At 42.0% G+C, this 20,928-nt stretch overlaps 1 protein-coding gene across 1 annotated transcript in view; it reads right to left on the bottom strand.

Annotated features, from left to right (window-relative positions):
- Positions 1-580: 580 nt before the first annotated feature.
- Positions 581-20,928, bottom strand: part of LOC123364667 (transmembrane protein 68-like) — a 111,187-nt gene continuing 90,839 nt past the window's right edge. The window contains exons 4-7 of the mRNA XM_045006968.1: positions 12,851-13,044; positions 9,870-9,930; positions 9,280-9,419; positions 581-802 (exon numbers count right to left, since the gene is read on the bottom strand). Of these exons, the coding sequence (XP_044862903.1) occupies positions 698-802; positions 9,280-9,419; positions 9,870-9,930; positions 12,851-13,044 (500 nt within the window). The 3' untranslated portion in view covers positions 581-697. The remainder of the gene's footprint in view (positions 803-9,279; positions 9,420-9,869; positions 9,931-12,850; positions 13,045-20,928) is intronic.

The raw sequence follows: 20,928 nt of genomic DNA, 5'->3' as shown, positions 1-20,928 counted from the left end.
GGCCTGAAGAGTTTTTCTCCCTCTCAGGATCTGGGAGGGTTTCTTCTTTCTTTTTTGTATTAGAAAATTTTAGGTGTTGTCTGCCTTGGAAAAATCTGTGATGACTGGAGAACTAGCACAACGGGAGCTGTGTTATTGAGCAGTCAAAGGATTCTTAGGCTGTTAAACTCTGGATTTTCATTTGTTTTTGTTAGCACCTGTTTAAAACATAACTTCTAAGGAACATCCTGTCATTTCAGTTAAAGTGAGCCCACAATGCCTATCTGAGACACCCCAAGAGGTTCCCCAACAAAACCAGACTAGACGTTTATTATTGGCCTATTCCTATTCCCATTGACTTAAAATGGGCTTTGGATCAGGTTCATGGCTTTCAGTGGTACCAGGATCAAAACCTAAGTGGGGGGTGGAGTGGAAAATTCTTCCTCCAAAAAACACCCCCACCTTTTCAGGCCATCTTCACGTACCATAAACTAGTAAAATGAGCACAAGCCTAAATTTTTCAAAATCCTTTGTAAGCCAATTTTATCTTTTAAGAATTTGAGTTTTGGCCCGTTTCCACTTGCTGATCAGAGACATAAGAGAGATAGCCCTTGTTGGGAGAAAAACTGTAATTTTTTTAAAAGTTCAAAGTACAGTAACATGTAGTTATTAATACTTTTACAACAAGGTATGTGCATTTTAAACATATGTAAACACACTAGTCATCTTTCTGATGTTTATCAAATCGTTCCAATAGAGCCCTTGATATATTTCCTGGTAATTTTTGGTGTCTGTCTCTTAGTGCTTCGATGGCAATCTTTGTCTGTTGAAAGAAAGAAAGAGGGGGAAACCTTTTATTTTACAGGAATGACGAGTCATTATTTTCTTCAAGTTTTCCCAAGGTTGCAAAATATATACAAAAAGTCTAAAACTCTATGGAAAGCGGTAAGGGTATGGGCAGAGGGGGCAGAAAAGGGAAATGCTTCACAAGACCCCATCAAACACATCTCATTTCCAGATGCTAGTGTATTTTCCTGTGATAACTAAACAATTATATCTAGCTATGCAACAGTGACATAGACATGTTATCTCACTAAAGCACTAATTGTAATAATCTCTAAACTAAACCAGCACTGAGGAAAACCTATTCAGTGTAAAATCCTTTGCCACAAGTTTCAAGAGGCAGTTTCCCTTTCAAAACCAGTTATACACTTTTCAAACTCTATTTTAAATGTTTACTGTTCATTAAAATATTCATGGCATGGCTAAATAAAAAGGGAGGTTTAGGATGTAAAAGGAAAATTCATTCAGCATTCAATGTACTGTTCCCAACAAATCATGTTTCTTCAGGCCTATTGACTCTCATCCACTATAATTAGACTCCAGCTAAAATATGGTAATCAGCCAAGGCCTTTCTTTTACACCCCACCAACACTAAAGAATTTGTTTATAAACCAGGTCAACTTTAATTTAGTTAAAAAGGTCAATGGGAATTCTTTGGTGCTCAAACTCTTGGGGGCGGGGCGGGGGATCAGATTATTTTTGTAGGTGCCTAAAGATAGAATAATGAGCCTAGATTTAGGCACATAATTTTGAAAATCTTGGCTAATACATATAAATGCATTGGAATCAGGAAATTTTAAATGTTTCTCATACTAATATTAACACCCACAATGCTCCAGTAGGGCCCAAACCTCAGCCAGTTTACACCAACTAAGGATCTGATTTATAAAATTTATCAATTGCAGAGGTGTAACTATGTTTTTTATGTATGTGCAGCAAAAAGGGACTGTGGAGTCTGGTTCCTTGTTTCACATAAGGCTCTTCTATGCATTTAGTATGTAGGCGGCTGAGAGGTAGGACTTGAACTATAATGTGTACAGTATAGGTCCAGGGACAGATTTTCAAAAGGCACAGAGAGCAGTCAATGGGAGTTGGGCATCTAACTCCCTTTCATATTTTTGAAGATCTCCCCAGATTACTATGGAAACATTAACCTTTTCCTAGAATTTATGTATTTAAATTAATGTTGTAGTCATATAATTTCTTGGATTTAATTTTCATTTTAAAAAAATAGGAGGGAGAAATAGCTCAGTGGTTTGAGCATTGGCCTGTTAAAGCCAGGGTTGTGAGTTCAATCCTTAAGGGGGCCATTTAGGGATCTGGGGCAAAAAATCTGTCTGGGAATTGGTCCTGCTTTGAGAAGGGAGTTGGACTAGATGACCTCCTGAGGTCCCTTCCAAGCCTGATATTATATAAAAAACAAGAGAAACTGCCCCTGAGTTTAGATATTTAAAAATGACCTAAAAAACAAGATTTTTATTCTTCCTTTAGGAAAAGTATATAAAGCCAGTCTCAGGGATTTTCTTTTGCTTATAATATTCATATGAAAAGAAGGATCTATTATTTCTAATCTTTGTAGGAGAAACTTGATAAGATCACCAGAAAATGAAATTAGTATTACAGCCTTAGGTAACATCCTGAGCCACATCTCTCCTTCCCTCTCTGAGACTATACACAGATTGTTTACTCCCTCTGTCCCTCTCCACCATAAATTAAGCAAAGTGTGGATCCATTTCTTAGAGAGAAAGGGATTGTGTTTGGAGAGATGCAACATAGAAAACATCCTTGTAAGACATCACTAGTCAGGTCTGCTAGCAAATAAATGAAAGGAAAGACTATAGCCACCTGACATTTTTATTTAAAAAAAAAACAACCCTAAACATGCCACAGAAAAATGTCATGAAAAAAATATGCTAAGGTTGTCCTACATCAGGAAGAACCAATGGAGGGCACAAACAAGTAGTTGCCTTTGCTTGCAGTGCACCTTTAAAATATTCCTCTCCAAACTTTAGGAGTTTTCAGGCTCTTGTGTATTGAAAGTGATGTTTATCAAATAGCACTGTCAGCTATTCATGAGCAACTTACATTCACAGGCGCACCATTTATCCCAGATTAAGTTCTCTTACATCACAAATTAAGTTTCACTAACAGCCACACCCATCAATTTTTGGGTTTAGAGACAAGCTGTATTCCTTTCTCCTGCAGAATATTTTAGTAATGAGGAGGCCTATCAAGTTACCTTCATTTACTTCTATGCAATCCCATTGTTCTCAAAGAGGAGACTACTGAAACCTTGCTGGTTCAGCTTTGCGCAGGAGTGTCCTTACAGCCTTTGAAGGTGGTGAATGATCCTTTAACAAGCAAATATAGGAGGAGAAAATGGAAACCTCCTAAAGTCCAGGGGCTGTTTTGTCATATTGCCTGAGTAAGTCTTCTATCCTTTCCCCTTGTTCCTTTGAAAAGAAGTCACCCTTTCCTTTGTGGACTTTCTCTTTGGCCTCTGCATCTATCTTAGATGACAGAACAAGGTCGGATTTATTTTTTGGAAATTTATAAAAGCACAATGTGTTTTTTCAAATTACAGTTAATTCTAAGTCCTCTTTAATTATTCCTCTCATTGGGTTTAGGGTAAGTTGTGTTTCCTTTTTCCTTCTTTTTGGAAGTGTCTTCCTGTGGATGAATGGATGGACAAATTCTTTTTGGCTACATGACTGCAACTGTAGTGGAGCAATGACTCTTGTGTAATGGTGCCAAAAGCCATGCTTGGGTCACCTGAATCAGATTTCTCAGCATGTCCAGGGGACTCTGGGTGCACAGGCCTGAGGGACTTTGGGAAGTTAATGTGTGTTGAGGAAGGGCAGGTACTGCAGAGAGAGGGGAGATTCTAATGTAATTCTGTTTCTTTCCTCTCCCTAGCTTTTCCAATTGTACATTCAGGAGGTCCTTCTCCTCAATGATGGTGGTGGTGAAGGGGAAGAGAAGACAGGATATTGATTATCTGAATCTAAGGGAAAGCAAATAATTCTCTGAATTTTTAAGTGACTGAAATTAAGTTTATGTTGGTGGAGGAATGTAGCTGCTCCGATATTCCCACATCCAAGTAAGTGGCTCAGTCTGGAGCATAAGAATGGCCCTACTGGGTCAGACCAAAGGTCCATCTAGCCCAGTATCCTATCTTCCGACAGTGGCCAGTGCCAGGTGCCCCAGAGAGAATGAACAGAACAGGTAATCATCAAGTGATCCATCCCCTGAGAACCTGGGAATAGAAAAGATATTTTCTTCCTCCTGGGAGTCAGGCCTGCATTTGTAGTCTTTTTTGATTTTAGAAACCACTTTGTGCAGCTCCTCAGCTGTCTTCTGCCTCTCGAGACATTTTATGCTGTACTTGTCACTGTGGAATCTAAATATACCACAAAATAGAAGAGGATAAAAAGCAGGAGGAAAGAAGTAATAATACAGTCTCTTTAGCCCCCATAGAAAATAAGAGCAGAAAAAGATTGCAGTAACTGCCTCAGGGAAAAGCATTATGATGCAAATGTAAACAAGGGTCTGAATGAGCATTTCCCTGGCCTCAACTGAGTAACTGAGGGAGATGATCTCAGGAGTAGACCAGATTTGCACAGACTCACTTTGCCTAAGTCACAGAAGACAGATTTGCTTTGCCAAAGTGATTGGCTTTGGCTGTTTTGGATTAAAGTTCACTTTAGTCTTTAATGCACGAGCTAATGAAATATTATCCTTTTTATATGTCCAAAGGGCAGCAGAACTGTACTTGATATCCCCTAATTGAGTGGGTCATCCTAACCAGAACCTCACTCACTACGCAGGAGATAGTGATGTCAAATCCAAGTGCAAGTTGGAAGGGAGATAGGTGTTCTAGTCTGATAGTGAGGACTCTGTTTAAAGAGCCTTAGATACCATTTGGCTTCCACCCCCCTCTCTCCCCCATGTTTAAAGACAGAGCAGATCAGACTCACTTTAGACCTGGTTTGCACTACAAAGTTAGGTTGATGTAAGCTGTCTTGTGTCAACCTATTTGTTCATGTGTCTATACTCCAATTTGTATCCCACTGATGTAAGCACCCTGTTATGGTGAGCCATAGTTGACACAGTGCAAGTGTAAAGAGTGTGTGAGTTATGTTGAACCTAACTGTCCTCCCGGAGCTATCTCATAATGCCCAACAGTGACCACTCTGGTCATAATTGTGAATTCCACTGCCCAGGGGGTCATAGAGACTGGAAGCCATAGCCCTCCCCCTCTCCCAACTTTAAATCCCTGCATATTTTTTAAATGCCTTTTCCTGATTGTCCAGCTTGGTGAGCACACCTAACAGGTCTTCCTCATTGGTGCAACTGCCCAACCAAACATACCAGTTACATGCTCTAGACACGCTCCTGCCTGGAATAGACACGCTCCTGGCCTGTGGGGAGAAAAGACTGTGCAGGAATAGCTATGGACCAGCCATAGAAACATGGGCATCTAAGAGAAGATTGCACAGTGGATTCAGGTGAAGGGGTACAACATGGATCAGCTGCAGTGCCACGTGAAAGTGAAGCAATTGCAGCAGGCATACCACAAGGCTGGGGATGCCAACAGTCAACCTGGTGCTGAGCTGCAGACCTGCTGCTTTTACAATGAACTACATGCCATTCTTGGAGGGAACCCTACCAGCACCCTGCAAACCACTGTGGATATCTCCAATACACGCAATAAACAGACCCTGGCCATTAACAGCATGGAGGAGGAGTGACATGTGGCAAGGGTGTGGGGGGTCCAGTTATGCAGAGAGCCAGGATAATTTAGAGACTCCATTGCAGGCTAGCCAGTCCCAAATCATCTCAAATCTGCTTAAGTTTCATCAGCGGAAGTTTGAGTCACAAAACTGTGGTCTCCAGTGCCATTCTGCATCACCCTGATATTGAATATGGGCATTGGACTATAACCTGATAAACTGATTCTGAAAAGGACTCTTTGCAACTCTAAAGCTCTCTATCTCTACTATGAAACTGACCTAAGAACTCTATTCATTTTTGTACATATAATGATCTTTTAACCAATACTCTCTTTTCTTTTTAAATACATTTTAGTTTAGTTAATAAGAATTGGCTGTAAGTGTGTATTTGGGTAAGATCTGAAATATTCATTGACCTAGGGAGTAATGTGTCTGATCCTTTGGGATTGGTAGAGCTTTTCGTATGATGAACAAGATTTTCTTGTTGTACTTGACTTGGCTGTCTGTGTGGGAGCTCAAGGCTGGGTTGCTTTAAGGGAACGGTGTTTTGGCTTCTGGGTAACCAATAAGGTATTGTAGATGCTGTTTTGTTGTTGGCTTGGTAAATCTAAGTAGTAGAGTAACCACCAGTTTTGGGGAGCATCTGCCCCCTTCTTTGCAGTTTTCCCTGATTGAGCAATCACAGCATAGCCCCCTTGGGATCCTGGTCACACTCATGTGTGCCCCACAACACATTTCCAAAATTCCCAAAAAGCATTATGCCAGAACGTGGTATATGGCACACACAGATACCTACCCGCTGTGCACCACAGTATGCATTGACACAGGAACCCCTGGTGAGTACACAAAGTGCTGCCACAAGCAGCCAAGTGTGTATGAACAAGCAATATATTAACTGTGGTGGCTTTACACCAACATAATATGTGAATCAAACTTTGATGCGTAGACGTGGCCTTAGAGTCCTTGTTCCTCCTCAGTGATCACCAGAGCTGAAATCAATGATGGGCAGTTCTAGGGGGCTGAATCTTAGATGTGACATAGGGACAGCATTGCAATGAAAGACAACAGAGGATGCAGCAGCAGAGTTCCTCACTCCCCAGTGAAATCACTAAGACCTAAAATCAGTAAGAAGTGGGCTAAGTGGTAAAATCTCAGAACATGGCATTGCAGCTAGCGGCAGAGGTGTCAGTGAGTGGCATGCAGCAGCAGAGACAGCGGTGAACAGCCGCAAAGGTGGAAGTGACAGTGGTAAGGTGAGCAGAGGCATTGCTCGACCCCCACTCTGCCCCCACATGAGGGAGGTGAACCCACATGAACACCCCTGAATTCTGGGACTTGGCTGACCTCAGACAACCAGTGAGTGGGTGCAACAGAGGGAAAGAGGAGTGATGTGTTAAAGGGACATTTGTCTGTTGGAATTTCACACCAAAATTGAGGCAAAGGACTACTGTCCAAGATACTGCAGGGTAGGGGTTTATTTATGGTTTGCATACTTTTGAATAATTATTGCAGAATTTTTCTTTTCTGTTCTTAATAAACATTTTTTGTTATACACAGACTTAGTACACATGATTGGGGACAATGCACACCTAGCTAGCATAGAGATAAACAGCAGTGTAGACAGTGAGGCACAGCTTAGGTGGATAGAGCAGTGTGTCCTACATGCCAGAACCCTCAGGCTACATACATGGGCTCTCTACATGCCCAAGCAGTGCCTCCCATGTTTACACTGCTATTTTTAGCAATATGAAAGGCTCCTGCACATTTGTGTCTATGTATCTCAGGAGAGCTCCTTCCTGCTTAGATAGAAAAGCTTCCTTTGCTTGCTTTCTTCTTCTGAATGCTGCCCCAGTGGGGCGTTTTCTTCTTTCACTCATGACTGCTGTTCTGTGCCAGCTATAGTGGCTCTCAACACTCAACTGAAGGGGACAAATAAGCAGGCTGGTAGCAGGGCCTGAGTGAGGGAAGATATCAGTGTCTTAAGAGCCTAACTGGCTCCTATTACTTCAGCTGACTGCCTGTCCTCAAGTGGGTTCAGGGAAGCAGCAGGAAACAGGAAGCTCCCTGAGAAGCTGGTGTTAATCAGCCAGGCTCCTGGGGTGCTAGAGAGCTACATAAGAGGCTCCTCCTCCTCTCTCTCCCTGCAGCTCCTGCTGCTTTCTATTATTCCCTCTCACCTTTTCTCCTGCCTGCCTGTTATGTCTCTTGTGCCCTACTTCCTCCAGCACAGCACTCCACCATCTCTGTGCATCTAGAGAATACATATGCACCAGCAGTAGACACAATTTTCTACACCAGAGGCTGGTAATCTTTCAGAAGTGGTGTGCCGAGTTTTCATTTATTCACTCTAATTTAAGGTTCCGTGTGCCAGTAATACATTTTAACGTTTTTAGAAGGTCACTTTCTATAAGTCTATAATATATAACTAAACGATTGTTGTATGTAAAGTAAATAAGGTTTTAAAAATGTTTAAGAAGCTTCATTTAAAATTAAATTAAAATGCAGAGCCCCCCAGACTGGTGGTCAGGACCCGGGCAGTGTGAGTGCCACTGAAAATCAGCTCGCGTGCCACCTTCGGCAAGCGTGCCATAGGTTGCCTACCCCTGTTCTACACTCTGGGTCCTAGTGGCGCCCCCACCAGAGTCTGGCACCTGAGGCGACCGCCTCAGTTTGTCTCATGGTAAGGCCAGCCAGCCTCTCTCCCCCAGCCATAGTGCCACAACTGTGGTCACCAGAGGCACTCAAGCTGAATCCCTTTCACTATAAGACAGAGTTTTGGATAGCAGGATGCTCTCTGTGATGGCTCTAAGACTCTAGAGCTTGCTCTCCATCAGTCAAAAATAGCACAGATTTGGTGACCTTCTAGGCACACTGCCAGATATCTGTTAGATGGGGGGTTTGGAGAGGGCTGGCTAGGAGGGTAGTGAAGCACTGGAATGGGTTACCTAGGGAGGTGGTGGAATCTCCATCCTTAAAGGTTTTTAAGGCCCGGCTTGACAAAGCCCTGGCTGGGATGATTTAGCTGGTGTTGGTCCTGCTTTGAGCAGGGGATTGGACTAGATGACCTCCTGAGGTCCCTTCCAACCCTGATATTCTATAATACTAAGTATACTGTCTAAAACTATGAATGCATGGAAAGCTCTTTTGTGGGTTGGTGGAAGGCATATTTCCTCTCTGAATGATTGTTTTAATACTGCTGTGGGTTTGCTGTAATATCAATTATGTGTTAGGGCACTAAAGCCTTTCATGCACATTTGTAAAAGTTATTTATTTACTTCAATTTAAATAATTTAATGTATTTTAGCTCCTTTTGAGGCAGTTTACCATCTGGAAACAAGGTCCACAGCCAGGACCTTGTGATCAGCCAACTCTTCACAGACTAACAGCAAGTGATCCACAGAACACAGTCCAGAAACCTCTGGTATAAAGTATTGAGGGAGAGGGCCAGGGAGGATAGTGATGAGACAGAACAATGCACAAATCTGTGGAGGAGTCTAACAGTGTAAGATAGTGTTGTCTGGACTGGAGAAAATGATATTTTAGCCAGAGATATGTTATTGAATAACAATACACTATTTAAGATGACCAATGTACTGTAAGAAAGTTTTACTTCATAAGAAACCAGTAGACACAGAATTTGATGTTAAATATTTCACACCTAAGTAACATCATTTAAACTAAGACTGTAGGTTCCCTGAAGTTTCAAAGAGAAGAGCCAACTTACCTTTTCAACTAGTTCCGTAGCTGTTATATTTGGATCATAGGGAATGGGATCTCCAATATATGTGCAAAGTTTGACTGGGAAACATCCATATTCAGGAGCGAATGGCAATTGAAAACGTTCATTCAACCACCTAATAAACCCTGTGAATTAAAAAAAAAAAAGGGGAGGGTACATTTTGAGAGATAGTAGATAAGCTTAGAAGCTGGCAGAGTCCCTGAATCAAAATGGTGTCTGATTGTAACTAACAAATCTTAAGTGATTTGGTTAAAGGCAACATGAAGGTCAAACAATATTCAGGGCACATAACCTTGAAAATAATAATCTTTGCTTCCATTACCTCATGCATACCAAGTACCAGTTTAAGATGTGTCACCATGTAAAGCACAATTAATACCTAGTCCAATAAATACATATTAAGATTAGATAACCCAGAAGAGTATACATCACAAGAAACAGTTACCAGAGTTAGAAGAGAACAAAAGTTTAGAAAGAAATTCACAAGATGAGTATTTCCCAGAAACAGTTGATTTTGAAAATATAAATAAAAGAAAACGATGAATTTGAAAAGCTACATATGAAGTAAATCTTACATGTTATTCCAAATGTTCTACAGACTTCCCGAATATTCTGAGTAAACAAAGGGATGATGGGCTAAGAAATAAGGAAAAGAAGTGGTAAGACTATGGACAATAGTTCAGCCTCATTTTTTTCTTTTAAATCTTGCATCAGCTTTGAATAGAGTCATTTTGCATCTCTATACTGTGGTTATAGTCAACTTTACCATTCCATTAAATCAAAATGAAACAGATAAGTTATCATGACTAGAAACTCAAAAGGAGTCACATGTTTGTCACTTAAAACTACAGCTAGTTATTTACCAGGTGAGGCTCCATTTTCTGAGGGTTCTTAGAACCTAAATCACATGAATCAGAGGGGTAGCCATGTTAGTCTGGATCTGTAAAAAGCGACAGAGAGTCCTGTGGCACCTTATAGACTAACAGACGTATTGGAGCATGAGCTTTTGTGGGTGAATACCCTCTTTGTCAGACGCATGTCATGTTAGTCTATAAGGTGCCATAGGACTCTTTGTCTCTTAAATCACATGTATTCATTATCATCACGATGAACAATAAAACACTGACAGAATAATACTTAGAAGAAGAAAAAATAATTCCACAGATAGCAGAATTATCAGTTTCAAGAGTCCTGTTCAGCAATTTTTTTTCAGTGCCTAAGAAGTCAGAATACTAGTGAGTTAGACAAAAAAAATCCAGACATAGATATTATTTTGGTAACAAAATCTTGGAAGCAGATACTAAAATGCAGCACAAGAAATTGCATAGTCTGTGTAGAAAACTTACACAGACTATGCAATTTAAGAGTCTCATTTGTATTATGAAACTCTTGCAAATATCAGGGGAGGGGGCAAGAAGAAAGGATGCCCTTGCCTAATTGAATGTTTACTTTCTAATGCCTTTAATATTTAAAATAGTTGTAAGAAGTTGTAACTATTCAGAAAATTATTTTTCTCTCAAATGTTGCAGGTTATCATCTCTCTGAAGCATACATTGAGATCAGATCACCTCAAAGCAAATATCCTTCCTAAACCTTATGTTGTGACAGCTCCTTCGTTATTATTATTATAGATTGAGACCCAATCACCCACATGGGATGATACAGAATGTTTTTTCCCCCTTAGTTCCTATCCCAAGAGGTTTATCAGAGACATAAATTAGACCAGAGGTTCTGAAATTTTGTTATAGTGTAGACCACACCTTAACAGTGAATGTATTTCTTGTGCAACATCCCTGTGACAGCCTACTCTTGTACATTGTAAACAAATATTCATCAAAAGAATTCTTCATTCTACTCCGCTGACATTTGACTCAAGCTCTTTATTTTTTTCATAATATTGAATTTAAATTTATAACTTTGCTTAACACTAAAAAACATGGTCTTAATAAAGACACTGGATTTATGGCTTATTATAACAATCACTAATTTAATTAATGCTTTTTTTTTTAACGAGCATCATCAGCACGGATGCATGTCCTCTGAATTGTGGCCAAAGCATGAAAGGGCATATGAATGTTTAGCATATCTGGCATGTAAATACCATGCAACACCGGCTACAAAAGTGCCATGCAAATGCCTGTTCTCACTTTCAGGTAACACTGTAAATAAGAAGGGGGCAGCATTATCTCCCATAACTGTAAACAACTTGTATATTTTAGAGATTGGCTGAACAATAAGTACAACTGAGTGGACCTGTAGGCTCTGAAGTTTTACATTGTTTTGTTTTTGAGTGCAGTTATGTAACCAAAAAAAAAATCTACATTTGTAAATTGCACTTTCACGATAGAGAGATTGCACTATGGTATTTGTATGAGGTGAATTGAAAAATATTATTTATTTTGTTTTTTACAATTCAAATATTTGTAATAAATTATAATTTAAAGTGAGCACTGTACACTTTGTATTTTGTGTTGTAATTGAAATCAATATATTTGAAAATGTAGAAAAACATCCAAAAATGTTTAATAAATGTCAATTGGTGTTCTATTGTTTAACAGTATGATTAAAACTGTGATTAATCACGATTAATTTTCTTAATCGTGATTAATTTTTTTTTAGTTTAGCACGTCAGGGTACTGCAATTAATTGACATCCTTGGAAACAACACAATGGAATCCCTGTTTGCATACCAAGTCAACATAAGGATGTGAAGTTAACATGAAGTCAGCACACCAGGGAATAAACCTTGGAGAAAAAGAGAGATCATCCATACTCTGGGGACAAACAATGGATTTGGAAGGATATAAGGAGAAGGCAAAAGGACACCTCTTTTTCCTGCATCTGAGGATATAATTGGGCAGTATAATTACATTCATGAAAATGAGATCCCAACCTGCCCTGGTTGGGAGCACTGTAAAGGACATTTAGGTGAGAAATGACTGCTTTTAGACAGATGGTTAGCCTGTTAAAGTTAAGTTTAGTCTCTAGAAAGCATATAGGGATTTTGTTTTATATGTAACCTTTCTGTTTCCATCATTATCCTTACTCACTCTCTCTGAAATCTTGGATAATAAACTTATGATTGTTTTCATTATAAATATATCTCAGTGCTGTGATGTTATATAGGCGCCAATCCTCACTTGACTCAAACAAGTTGGCATGTACATTGTTCTCTTGATGATAGCAAACCAGGTATTACTGTCAATAGCTAGTGACAGGAACTGAATATCACAGGGGAATGCTTCAAAAGAGCTTGGGAACTGGGATGCAAACCATAGTGAGGGCTCCCATTGCCCTGAGGAGAGTTTTTGGGTGACTAGCAGACTGGTGGTATAAGGGATCTGAAACCCAGTTAAGCACAAGCAATTCTTCCTCTAGCTGGAGACAGGGAGGTAACAAGGTGACTCATAGTCCTAGGCATCCTGTCAGACCAGGCCCTGTAGCTAGAGGCTATGAGAGACTTGCATCCTTTATGACTCGGGCAAAGAGAGGGCCATATAACACACAACAATCAATGGGCTACACATTTACATCACACACGCAGGAGACCACTCACCACTTTTGCATCTATGGCCACTTGAGCAAAACCTTTACGATTACCCCACAAGATACCGTAGTTTTCATCACTAAAGAATGATTCTCTAGCTCCACCTGGTGCAACACCCAGTAAGTTGCCTTTCTTCAGAATTTCAACACATTGTTCTCTCCCTCCATACACTGCAGTAAGCAGTTTAAGATACAGTTGTAGGCCTGCAATAAACAAAAACAGTACAGATCATTATGGTACATTAAACTCATTACATAATTCACATATTGAAAATTAAATCCAACCAAACACTCTCTCTCACACACATACACACACACACACACACATACACGTCTCCAGCATTTTTAACTGTGGCTACATATTACATATCTGATAAAACTGGATGTCATAATCAGTATAACGAGCTCAATGGAGTGGATCATTCAGTGCACTGAATCAGAGCAATGAAGAGAGGCAGAGGCAATTTAGAGGCCAAATTATGTTTTATCTCAATCAGCTGGGATAAAGGAGAAATCAGTTAAGTGGGAAATAATCACTAGTAAATCAGAGTTAGTTGTTTTAGCAGGAACTTCTTGGGCTTACACCATAAACTATTATTGTTATCTACCTGTATATTAACTACTATTATCTTAATGAAACATAATTAAATGTATAGGTAATAATTTATATTTATGAAATAGCAGAATTTTGAATTAAAAAATACAATGCACTGGAACATAAACCCCACTGTTATAAGTTCACTTTTCAGTTTCTCAGTTTTCAGACTCTGGAAGCCCAGAGTATGGAGGAAGGGTTCTTAGGATGTGTCATAAACAGATAGTTAAGGGTTAATGCCTCTTTTACCTGAAAAGGGTTAAGAAGTTCCCCTAGCCTAGCTGATACCTGACCAGAGGAACCAATGGCGGAACAAGATGTTTCAAAAGGAAGGAGGGAAGTTTCCTATGTTTAGTCAGTTTCAGTTTCAGCCGGAGTGAAAAAGATTAAGAAACCAGCCTCTTATCAGAGTAGTAAGTTTTAGAAAGGAATAAATAGGTTTATGTTTATTTTCTTTTGTAACTTGTCTTGGTGCAATTAGGGGAATTATCAAATTGGGTATTCTTGTGTGTATTAAGGTTTTTGCCCAGGGGAATATCCTGTGTTTTCAATCTATTGTCTGTGAGATTAGCTGGTATGCTGTCTCCCAGGGTTTTTTTTTTTCTTTCTCTTTCTTTCTTTTACCTTTCTTTTCTTTAATTAAAAGCCTTCTTTTTAAGAACCTGATTGATTTTTTTCCCTGTTTTGTAGATCCAAGGGAATTGGACCTGGACTCACCAGGGAATTGGTGGAGGAGTCTCTCAAGGCTACCCAGGGAGGGGAAGGTTTTGGGGGGAAAGAGAGTGTTCCGGGTACTCAGAAATCTGGATTGTGGCAGCCAGACCAGATCTAAGCTGGTAATTAAGTTAGATGTGTCCATGCAGGTCCCCACATCTGTACCCTAAAGTTCAGAGTGGGGGTGAGACCTATGACATGGTGAGCAGCGGAGGGATTTTAAAGGAACCTAGCCAGATTTTTTTTTCCTCCTTTGAGATGCTGGAGAAGCAGTGAAGGAGAGATACCCTGAAGGAAAACAGATAAAAGTTTTTCTAACAAGGCTTTGTTAGAAAGGATTTCCAGCTGGGCTTAGCTGGAGGGTAAACAACAGTTTGCAAAAGACAAGTCACAAACCAGGTTTTCTTGTTTCTTTCCCATTCTGAGGAGTCCAGTTACATTCACAAAAAAGTTACAAGCTGTTTTTTTTTTTTACCTCTCAAACAAAGATAGCTCAGGCAGAGCAGGGGGAAATGTCAAGCAAAGAAAAAAAAACTATGCAACAGGACCTAGAATTTGCTAAATTCCAGGCTGAGGAGAGCCAAAAGGAACATGACAGACAGATGGCCAGAGATGAGGCTGCCCACAAAAGAGCTATGGAGGAGAAAGAAAAAGAGAGAGAAAGAGAAGAGAAAGCCAAAGAGGCTGACCACCAGAGGGCTATGGAGATCCAGAGGGAGGCCCAGAAGCATGCACTGGAGTTAGCAAGGGCTAAGCAGGATTTACCAGCCAACCCTAACAACCCTTCTCCAGGTACTGCTTCCCATCTCAGAAAATTCCCCACCTACAAGGCAGGCGATGATACTGAGGCCTTCTTAGAAAATTTCGAAAGGGTCTGCCTTGGGTACAGCATCTCTACAGACCAGTACATGATAGAGCTGAGGCCACAGCTCAGTGGACCCTTAGCAGAGGTGGCAGCTGAAATGCCTAAGGAACACATGAACAATTATAAACTTTTTCAAAACAAGGCCAGAATCAGAATGGGGCTAACACCTGAGCATGCCCGTCGGCGGTTCAGAGCCCTAAGGTGGAAACCAGATGTGTCATTTACCCGACACGCCTACCACATTGGAAAGAATTGGGATGCCTGGATATCAGGATCAAGTGTTAAATCTCTGGAAGATCTGTCCTTCCTAATGCAAGGAAGGAGCAGTTCTTAGAGGGTGTTCCTGAGGAAATAGAAAGGTACATCTTAGATGGGAAGCCCAAAACTGTAATCGAGGCAGGGGAGATTGGAGCCAAATGGGTGGAAGTGGCAGAAAAGAAAAAAACGACTAGCAGTTGGAGCGAATATCAGAGGGAGCAAACCAAAACCAGCCCCTATCACCGGGGGCAACCCAAGGCCCCACCTACAACCCAAGGAAAGCCCCAGACACTTTATTGTCCCACCTCACCAGTCTCCAGCAACCCACCTCGGCCCAGTGACCAGTCAGCTGGGCGATGTTTTAAATGTAATGAACTGGGATATATAAAGGCCCACTACCCCAAGAACCCCAACCGATTATAGTTCATTACACCAGGCCCAGATGCTCTCAAATACCCTCGGAGCGAAGGGAAACCTTGAGAGTGGGCGGAAAGAAGGTTATCGCGTGGTGGGACACTGGGGCACAAGTGTCAGCTATCCACCAATTCTTAGTGGATCCCCAATTCATCAACCCAGAGACCCAAGTGACAATTCACCCATTCATGTCAGAATCTTTAAACTTGCCTACAGCTGAGTTGCCTGTCCAGTACAAGGGCTGGTCAGAAATGTGGACTTTTGCATTCTATGACAATTATCCCATCCCCATGCTACGGGGGGAAGACTTGGCCAACCATGTGAAGCTAGCCAAGAGGGTGGGAATGGTCACACGCAGCCAGGCCAAACAAGCTTCCACACCCATCCCTGTTCCTGAGCCGTCCACCAGGACCCCATCTGTGTTACCAGAGACCCAGACAGAGGTGGTGGAATCAGATCTTCTACCCATGAATGCTACAGCCATAGTGAATCCAGTCTCAGAACCGGAACTGGCAAAGCAACCAGCACCAGAACCGTTGCCAGCACTGACTCCAGGGCTTGCAAACCCATCTACAACTCCAACGCCAGAGGGCACCAGCAGGCCTGAACTGGCAGAAGCAACAGATAACCCTACCCAAGAGGCTCAGCCAGAGCCTGAAATATCACATAGTGAACCAGCGTAGAGCGGTTCACAATCAACGAAAACAACCCCCTCACCTACATTGCTTCCAGAGGGACCAAGCCCAAGTCCACAGTCCAAGGAGGAACTGATGTCTCCAGCATCAAGGGAACAGTTCCAGGCTGAGCAGGAAGCAGATGACAGCCTTCAGAAAGCTTGGGTGGTGGCACGGAGCACCTCACCGCCTCTCAGCTCTTCTAATCAATCCCGGTTTGTTGTAGAACAAGGACTTTTATACAAGGAAACTCTTTCTGGTGGACACCAGGAAGACTGGCGTCCTCAAAGACAGTTGGTAGTTCCAACTAAGTACCGGGTAAAGCTCTTGAGCTTAGCTTAGCTCATGATCATCCCAGTGGCCATTCTGGGGTGAACAGAACCAAAGACTGTTTGGGGAAGTCCTTCCACTGGGAGGGAATGGGCAAGGACATTGCTAATTATGTCCGGTCTTGTGAGGTGTGCCAACAAGCGGGAAAGCCCCAAGGCCAGGTCAAAGCCCCTCTCCAGCCACTCCCCCTAATTGAGGTCCCATTTCAGCAAGTAGCTGTGGATATTCTGGGTCTTTTCCCAAAGAAGACCCCCCAGAGGAAAGCAGTACATACTGACTTTCATGGATTTTGCTACCCGATGGCTGGTAATCTCTAAGCAACACCAGGGCTAAAAGTGTGTGCCAGGCATTAGCAGACATTTTTGCCAGGGTAGGTTGGCCCTCCGACATCCTTACCAATTCGGGAACTAATTTCCTGGCAGGGACCATGAAAAACCTGTGGGAAGCTCATGGGGTGAATCACTTGGTTGCCACCCCTTACCACCACCAAACCAATGGCCTGGTGAAGAGGTTTAATGGAACTTTGGGGGCCATGATATGTAAATTCGTAAATAAACACTCCAATGATTGGGACCTAGTGTTGCAGCAGTTGCTTTTTGCCTACAGGGCTGTACCACATCCCAGTTTAGGGTTTTCACCATTTGAACTTGTGTATGGCCACGAGGTTAAGGGGCCATTACAGTTGGTGAAGCAGCAATGGGAGGGGTTTACGCCTTCTCCATGAACTAACATTCTAGACTTTTAAGCAACCTACAAAGCACCCTCCGACACTCTTTAGCCCTTGCTAAAGAAAACCTAAAGGATGCTCAGGAAGAGCAAAAGACCTGATATGATAAACATTCCAAACAACGGTCCTTCAAAGTAGGAGACCAAGTAATGGTCTTAAAGGCGCTCCTGGCCCATAAAATGGAAGCGTCGTGGGAAGGACCATTCACGGTCCAGGAGCGCCTAGGAGCTGTTACCTATCTCATAGCATCCCCCACCTCCAACATAGAGCCTAAGATATACCATGTTAATTCTCTTAAACCCTTTTATTCCAGAGAATTAAAGGTTTCCCAGTTTACAGCCCAGGGAACAGATGACGCGGAATGGCCTGAAGGTGTCTACTATGATGGAAAAAGTGACGGTGGCGTGGAAGAGGTAAACCTCTCCGCGACCCTTGGACATCTGCAGCGACAGCAGATCAAGGAGCTGTGCACTAGCTTTGCACCAATGTTCTCAGCTACCCCAGGACGGACCGAATGGGCATACCACTCCATTGACACAGGTAACGCTCACCCAATTAGAACCCCACCCTACCGGATGTCACCTCATGCCCAAACTGCTATAAAACGGGAGATCTAGGACATGCTACAGATAGGTATAATCCGCCCCTCTAACAGTGCATGGGCATCTCCAGTGGTTCTAGTTCCCAAACCAGATGGGGGAAATATGCTTTTGTGTGGACTACCGTAAGCTAAATGCTGTAACTCGTCGCAACAACTATCCAATGCCATGCACCGATGAGCTATTGGAGAAATTGGGACATGCCCAATTCATCTCTACCTTAGACTTAACCAAAGGGTACTGGCAAGTACCACTAGATGAACCCGCCAAGGAAAGGTCAGCCTTTGTCACCCATGCAGGGGTGTATGAATTTAATGTGCTCCCTTTCGGACTGCGAAATGCACCCGCCACCTTCCAAAGACTTGTAGATGGTCTCCTAGCAGGACTGGGAGAATCTGCAGTTGCCTACCTCGATGATGTGGCCATTTTTTCTGATTCATGGGCAGAACACCTGGAGCACCTGGAAAAAGTCTTCGAGCGCATCAGGCAGGCAGGACTAACTGTTAAGGCTAAAAAGTGTCAAATAGACCAAAACAAAGTGACTAACTTTGGACACCAGGTGGGTCAAGGAACAATAAACCCCCTACAAGCCAAAGTGGATGCTATCCAAAAGTGGCCTATCCCCAAGTCAAAGAAAAAGGTCCAATCGTTCTTAGGCTTGGCCGGATATTACAGGCGATTTGTACCACACTACAGCCAAATCGCTGCCCCACTGACAGACTTGACCAGAAAGACACAGCCAAATGCAGTTAAGTGGACTGATGAGTGTCAGAAGGCCTTTAACCAGCTAAAGGCAACACTCATGTCTGACCCTGTGCTAAGGGCCCCAGACTTTGACAAACCATTCCTAGTAACCACAGATGCATCTGAGCGTGGTGTAGGAGCAGTTTTAATGCAGGAAGGACCGGATCAAGAATTCCATCCTGTCGTGTTTCTCAGCAAGAAACTGTCTGAGAGGGAAAGCCACTGGTCAATCAGTGAAAAAGAATGCTACGCCATTGTGTATGCCCTGGAAAAGCTATGCCCATACATTTGGGGACGGCGTTTCCAGCTACAAACCGACCATGCTGCACTAAAGTGGCTTCATACTGCCAGGGGAAACAACAAAAAACTTCTTCGATGGAGTTTAGCTCTCCAAGATTTTGATTTTGAAATTCAACACATTTCAGGAGCTTCTAACAAAGTAGCTGATGCACTCTCCCATGAAAGTTTCCCAGAGTTAACTGGTTAAAATTGTCCTTGAAATATGAAAAATCTTGTAGTTTTACATAATTAGTAGTATATGTAAAGGTCCATGTGTTTTATTAATCTGTTTATTCTAAAGTTCTAGGAAGAAATCATCGCCAGTGTGGTTCAACACTGTCTGAGATTTGGGGGGCGTGTCATAAACAGATAGTTAAGGGTTAATGCCTCTTTTACCTACAAAGGGTTAAGAAGTTCACCTAGCCTAGCTCACACCTGACCAGAGGAACCAATGGCGGAACAAGATGTTTCAAAAGGAAGGAGGGAAGTTTCCTATGTTTAGTCAGTTTCAGTTTCAGCCGGAGTGAAAAAGATTAAGAAACCAGCCTCTTATCAGAGTAGTAAGTTTTAGAAAGGAATAAATAGGTTTATGTTTATTTTCTTTTGTAACTTGTCTTGGTGCAATTAGGGGAATTATCAAATTGGGTATCCTTGTGTGTATTAAGGTTTTTGCCCAGGGGAACATCCTGTGTTTTCAATCTATTGTCTGTGAGATTAGCTGGTATGTTGTCTCCCAGGGTTTTTTTTTTCTTTCTTTCTTTTACCTTTCTTTTCTTTAATTAAAAGCCTTCTTTTTAAGAACCTGATTGATTTTTTCCCTGTTTTGTAGATCCAAGGGAATTGGACCTGGACTCACCAGGGAATTGGTGGAGGAGTCTCTCAAGGCTACCCAGGGAGGGGAAGGTTTTGGGGGGAAAGAGAGTGTTCCGGGTACTCAGAAATCTGGATGGTGGCAGCGAGACCAGATCTAAGCGGGTAATTAATCTTAGAAGTGTCCATGCAGGTCCCCACATCTGTACCCTAAAGTTCAGAGTGGGGGTGAGACCTATGACAGGATGTTTAGTCATATCTTGAGCAATCCTCTTGTGCAATCTTTGTTTACTGTTTTGAGTCCAGCTTAAATAAAGGCATGTGTTCCTTGATGTGATGTGTTGGCTTCTTGACTGAAGAAGATTGATTATCTCTCTGTTACGTTCTGGCTTACAGTCCCTTTCCTCTCTGGCAATTTCCCTAATCCTGTCACGTCACTTTGTACACTTTAAGATTCTGTCTGGATGTTTTGTTTTACAGTCGTTACTTACAGCTCACTTCCTCCATATTTTTTTAGTCTGTTTCTCTTTAATTACAATTTCTCTTTTATTACAGCTTATTTCCTTTGCATTTCGTTTACTTTACTTTTCTCAGCATTTACTAACAATGTTTTTCTAATAATTTCTTAGATTACTTAGAGACTCCTTTGCTATTTTTCCTCTTGTTTAGCTCTACTGTTCTTCCTTTAACATTTTCTCTTTTCCCCTTATACCACTGTCTTTCCTTTTCCTAAGTACTGTTCCTTTTGTGGTTATCCCTACTTTCCTAGTATCTCTGTCTTTCCTGTCCCTCCTGAACTGGCCTTATTCCATTTCAGCTTTGTTCCTGGCACCCCTTCAAAGACACACCTGGGCCACTGAGGTCCCTATCCACTGGCTCTCCACTTAGTGCATCCCTTCTTTCCTGTGCTCATTGCTGCCTCACTCACTACTTGCCTCTCTCCCAATGCTGACCAACTTCCCTCCAGACTCCACCAGCCATGTCCACCACTGTCTGTTTAGCCTGCTTGCAGCAGCACTCCAGGAAGGAAGCTGCCATCTGCTCTTCCCCTCTTGTTTTTTTTTTCCTTTTCTGTTTTC

This window comes from Mauremys mutica, chromosome 2, assembly GCF_020497125.1.
Source record: "Mauremys mutica isolate MM-2020 ecotype Southern chromosome 2, ASM2049712v1, whole genome shotgun sequence".
In the NCBI taxonomy this organism is placed as follows: Eukaryota; Metazoa; Chordata; order Testudines; family Geoemydidae; genus Mauremys; species Mauremys mutica.
Note: the sequence above shows the minus strand (reverse complement) of the source record. Positions and strands in the feature narration are given on the sequence as shown.